The sequence below is a fragment of the Chaetodon auriga genome, chromosome 10, assembly GCF_051107435.1.
Source record: "Chaetodon auriga isolate fChaAug3 chromosome 10, fChaAug3.hap1, whole genome shotgun sequence".
NCBI lineage: Eukaryota > Metazoa > Chordata > Actinopteri > Chaetodontiformes > Chaetodontidae > Chaetodon > Chaetodon auriga.
Window position 1 is genome coordinate 15,623,755 of NC_135083.1, and position 5,578 is coordinate 15,629,332.

General features: G+C 38.0%; 1 protein-coding gene across 1 annotated transcript; it reads right to left on the reverse strand.

The window, feature by feature from the left end:
- Positions 1-657: 657 nt before the first annotated feature.
- Positions 658-4,817, reverse strand: LOC143327218 (taste receptor type 1 member 1-like). The gene is made up of 6 exons (XM_076741451.1): positions 4,636-4,817; positions 3,901-4,198; positions 3,051-3,776; positions 2,449-2,655; positions 2,028-2,148; positions 658-1,586 (listed from the first exon to the last, which is right to left on the reverse strand). The coding sequence occupies exons 1-6, from the start codon at positions 4,815-4,817 to the stop codon at positions 658-660; spliced, it is 2,463 nt and encodes an 820-aa protein (XP_076597566.1).
- Between the last annotated feature and the right edge of the window lie 761 nt (positions 4,818-5,578).

Consider the following 5,578-nt stretch of genomic DNA (forward strand, 5'->3'; position numbering starts at 1 on the left):
GGAGAGTGATATCATTGGCTTGACTGTTTTTTTAAGTATGAGGCTAGATAGATGGATAGCTTAGCTTAGCATAAAGTCTGGAAGCAGGGAAATGGCTAGCCTTGCTCAATCAAAAAAAAAAATGTGCCAACCAGCACCTCGAAAGCTCGCTAATGAATATGTTATATCTTGTTTATTGTAAAACAACTTAAGTATTAAAAAGCCAAGCTGCTTCATATTTAACAGATACATACAGTATGAAAGTGGTATTGATCTAACGCTTCACAAGAGAACAAATATTTCCCAAAATGTCGAGTTGTTGCTTTAATGAGCACAATGGAGCAATATGATCAACCATGACTTCTCCTATCACAATGAGTGTGTTAAAATCACAGACATTCCCCATTACTGATTCAAGTTATCAGCCATATACTGAACATAAAGGCTATTACTCAGTAGCTTAACAAAAATATATGTTAAGCAACAGGACATGTTTGTTTATTGATATTATTACTAAAAAATAAACTACAATGCATATATGCATAAAACATCAGTTAACAAAAGGAGAAAAACACAAAGAGACAATTTTAATTATAACGTGCTCTAAAAAGCAAAGTTATTAGCAGAAAGCCTGAGGCAGTTCCTATGTCTGTAGAGACAAACATTTATTGAAGGCAGCTACTGGCTAATTGTTTTGGTATAATCCTGAATGAGACCTTGAAAGTACTGCTGTGTGTTTTTGTGGGGTTGAAAAATCATAATGTAACATTTTGGGAGAAAATACCACAACAGAAAGGAGTAGAGGCTGGAGAGTACTGCCAGAGCGTTAAGAGTTTGGATGTACTTGCCATGATAAAGTGTGTACACAGTGGCAAAGATGATCCAGGTGAGGATCAGCAGGAGCAGGCAGAAGGTTATTGCTTTGGCCTCATTGTAATTTTTTGGAAGGTCTTTTCCCATGTAGGAGAAAATGAAGCAAAGGAAGCACAAAGATGAAAGTAAAACCACAGGACCAGAATAGGCCAGAAGATTAACGTCACAACCAAGTATGATCTTGTCTGGGTACCAAACTGTTTCATTGTGGGGCTCAGGTGGGGACAAAGAATAGCCAATAACAAGTAAGAGTGCCTGAATAAGAAATGCCACAGTGATGACCAGCCACTGTAGGTGATATTTCATCCACCAACTGTGGAGCTTGGGGAACTTGGCAGCTATTTTGAAAATGCAGACAATCTGAAAAGAGCGCACAACGAAACATGCTAGACAAACCGTGTAGAATGAAAGAAACGGCAGGAACCTTAAGATACAAAATGAAAGTGTTGGCTTATCAAAGTGAAAGAACACACTAATACTAGACAGACAGAGGCAGCCTAAAATTAGGAAGCACATTGGTCCCCCAGCAGATCTGACAACAGGGGTGTTGTAGTTGATGGCCAAGAGAATGGATGTGGCAAGTGTGAGACCCACCAAGGCCCAGGTCCCAACCATGATCAGTACAGCCCCACTGTCTGTGAATGGAACATACTCCACTGCCCGCAGCTTGCATGATGTGCTACCTTCTGTAGACCATTCTGTTTCCTTACAGTGTATGCACCTGTAGGGATCCTCTGTTTTACACAAAAACAGATTGTCAAGAAATATAGGCAAAACTTTTGAAAAAAGATCATACAGCTGAGAAAGCAACGTTGCAGTTTTCGTCGTTTTAGCGGATGTTCTCCTGAGATGATGTAGGGATCATCTGTTTTTCACAAGAAATGGACATTGCCAATAAACTGACATCCGGAAAGTGCTCTGTGGGTTAAACTTACTTTTGGTGTTCGTAGTAATAACCAACCCAATTGATTTTTCATAAGACCAGAATGTGCACGATGAAAGGAAATAGCTCATGTGACTAAGACGACAATAATAATGGAAATTAAAGCCTTAATGGCAGTGTTTAATTAACATAAAATTACTGTTTAACTCTTTCAGCCATGAAAAATTTTACAATAGTCTAAAATCAGAGGACAGAGTGGCAGCACTGCTTTTAGTCATGTCTAATAACTTACGTGTGCTGTTCATATAAGTTCCATTTGGACAGATGTCACAATTGAAGCAGCATTTGTGGATTCCATGTAGCTTTTTTACATGTCCTACAGGACATTCTGGGGAACACAGTGAAGTAGGCACCTGTATAAGAAAATTATTTAGCAGCAAACAGTATTTAAGTAAAGCAAAGAGAAAACTGTGAAGGAATGGGGCAAACAAGAGGCAAGTCACTACAATATATACAGCTTATACATTTCTCAGCAGGATCTGTGTATTTCTCGATAATGTGTTAAGCCACTGCTTTATTAGACAACCAATGTGTCTCTGTATACATATAAACATCTCTATAGAAAGGGGAGGGAACAAAACAAAGCATTTCTTATCACCGCAAGTCTTGTATGCTGCATTGCACCACACACATTTATGAAAAAAACAACTTACTTCTCCCTTTGTGTACCACTGAATTTTGGTGGTGTTGATGAAAAAATTGACCTGTGGGTAAAATTTATAGAAGCCCACATCCTCTGCAATGCCGCTGTGGTTCCAGAAAACTATAGAAATGGATCCAAACTTCTTGTCACCATTCTCATCAAACTGAATACTCTGGTTTAAAAGCGTAAAGTTTGACTTCTTCAGCTCTGCTAGAACCTGATTTGGGTACACAAAGTTCAGATGAACATTACTTCTTTTGATTTCACGCTGATTAAATAGATTGCTAAAATATGCCCGAGGAAGGAGAAATTCCTGTTCACCCCATTTCTCTTTGGTATATTATAGATTTTTCCTATTTTTTCAATTTCTGCCCTTAGATTTTAATGCCAAGGCAATGTCTGACAGGAAATATCAGCTTTAATTGTACCTTGAAGACGTAAAGTCTTATATAATATGCTATATATCATATGTATATGATGACAAAACACATATGAGACCAGTATTTTGAGTTATATTTTGAGTTAGACTGCAGGTTAAAGCTGTCATAAACAGAAATTTGAAAAATTCTGATAGTTAAATTAACTGAATTATCTTATTACTTGTATACTTACCATATATGGGTGCACTGTAATATTTCCATTGCATTTATCAACTCCGCATTGCAAGGCATTGTGCAAGGCATGAGCAATGGCATATACAGCAGAATAAACAGGAAAAGAGTACGAAGGGCCCAGAGCAAGGATATCTTCTGCAGTCAGACTGCTGCAGTTGCAAACCTGATTACAAAACATCTGCTCTTCTGCATTTTCACAATGATTCTGGCTTTTGACAGAATAGATAAAATCATCAAAACCAGGTATTGTGAGTACTGCTTGAGACACCCCAAGTACAGTTCCAATATTTTGGATTCCTTTCACCTTGGGGAGCTTTTTGTTTAAGGACCAGGTGTCTCCTGCTATCCACACCTTGTCTGTAACATTCAGTTGTATTGCTGACTCAATGACAGCTTCAGCAGTTCGTTTCAGAGCAACAACAATAATGACACGTATCCTCTGTGCCTCTATCTGTTTGAACATTTGGGAATAGTTTGTATTGGTGTTGAGGCCTCTGCCGTATGCTAGGCAAATCTCTGTATCCTTAATCCTCTTCATGAACAATTCCATGCCATCTTTGCCAAAATCATTATCACTGGTAAGGAAAGCAACCCAGCGCCAGTTGAAGTGCAGTATGATGTTAGCAATCACTTCTATGATGTTTTTATTGGAATTTGCTGTTCGTAGGAAAGAAGGAAATTTTGCTTTCTCTGTGAAGGCAGAGGCCGCAGCTCCGTAACTGACCTGATTGAAGAATAAGAGTTAAAAGCTGGTTCATGTTTTGAAAAGTCAAAAAATGTCAATACCTTTAATTGACACATTTTAGAACTTGGAAAAAATGTTAAAACACAGTAGTTGGCAAACTCACCATAGGAATGAGATCTGACATGAACAGTGGGGCTATAGTCAGGGCGTCAGTGCTTGAGAAAGTGCCGACCACTGCGATCACTTTGGACAGATTTTTATATGGCTCTCCCCAACGTTGGATCAAGCCATCGACTGAGATGAGTTTCAAAATTCCTGGGAAATTGTGTGTATCTGAGCAGTGGTCAAACATTTCATAGCCGAGAGAGACATTTGGCAGTAAGTTGGTAGAGTTATTGATTTCCTCTATGGCGAATCTCATTGTCTGAAACCTCCGATAACTTGACAGAATGAAGAGTTGACTGTCAACAAAGAAAGGACAGCAGGAAAAGTAGGATATCATTTCAGTTAACATTATCAGTCTTTAGACCTTGACAGAGATATGAATGTTATGAAGGAGATTTCATGGTGCAATGACTGGGGTAAGACAACAACAACTAATGTAGACTACAAATAATGTAGCAATGAACTGAATTGAGTTTGGGTTCAATGTACTACTAAGCAAACTGGGCTCAAATTTGAGGTAAAACTTTTCAGTGTTCCAAAGAAATATAATCTTTGTCATCATTTTCAACTTACAAACGGTATTTTCTTAATTTACAAAATGTTGGTTTTGGGGGAAATATGCTAGTAGCTATATCCATTAACTTGACGTTTGAGGTAGAACTCTTGAATGTATAATAAGATCTGTTAAACGAGGCTTTACTGATTTCAACTAGAGATTTATCATAAAACTCACCTGGAGCAGTCAATGGCTTCTGGTTTGTCTCGATAAATGGGGCCAATGGCATGATGAATATCAAAAAGTCCACCAATCAAATAATCTCCCTCCAACTGAAACTCTGAGGCTGTGAGAGTGCATTGAATAAATGCGTGCAGAAGAGATCCCAGGAGACAAAAAGAGGCAAAAAAACGTTTCATTGTTGTAATTACCGTTTACCAATCAGATGTGAACTCTCATTGGTTTAGCCTCAACCTTTAATAAGCAATGCAACACTTGTAATGGCAAACCCCCAGTGTTCATTTCCATGGATTTGGGAGTGCATGACTTCAGACGAACATAAAAACATACCTGTAAATGGTTGGAGGAGAATACACAAATCAGTATGCAAAAAGCATCTCGGCTGCGCACACTCTGAGATGACACCACACCAAGTTAAACAGTTTTTAACTACAAATAAATTAACTGAATCTAAATATGTATATACTCTATACATGTATCTGTGTATGTGTGTGTGTGTGCGCGTGTGTGCGTGTGCGTGTGCGGGTGTGCTTGGTTCAGAAGTACAATTCAATTCAATTCAATATTCCTTTATTAGTCCCGCAAGGGGAAATTCCAGTTTATAGCAGCACCAGTAAAGTGGATAGAGTAGTGAATAAATATATACAAAAGAGTGGAATAAAAAATAAACGTCATCTTAGGGAATTCCAAGTAGTATTTACATTATTGCACAGATTATTGCACAGATAATTCACACAGCACCGGGAGCAAACAATTTCAAGAATATCTGAAATTTAATCTGAAATATATGAGATACTCCACAGTATTCACTTCACAAGGCAAAAAATATTTTGGAACTTTCATCAGAAATCTATTCAGATTGCATACAAAACAACATGATTTCAGTCCTTCCTACTAAGCAGAATGATCAGTTCCACCCTTTCATCAGAAGGTTGCTGAT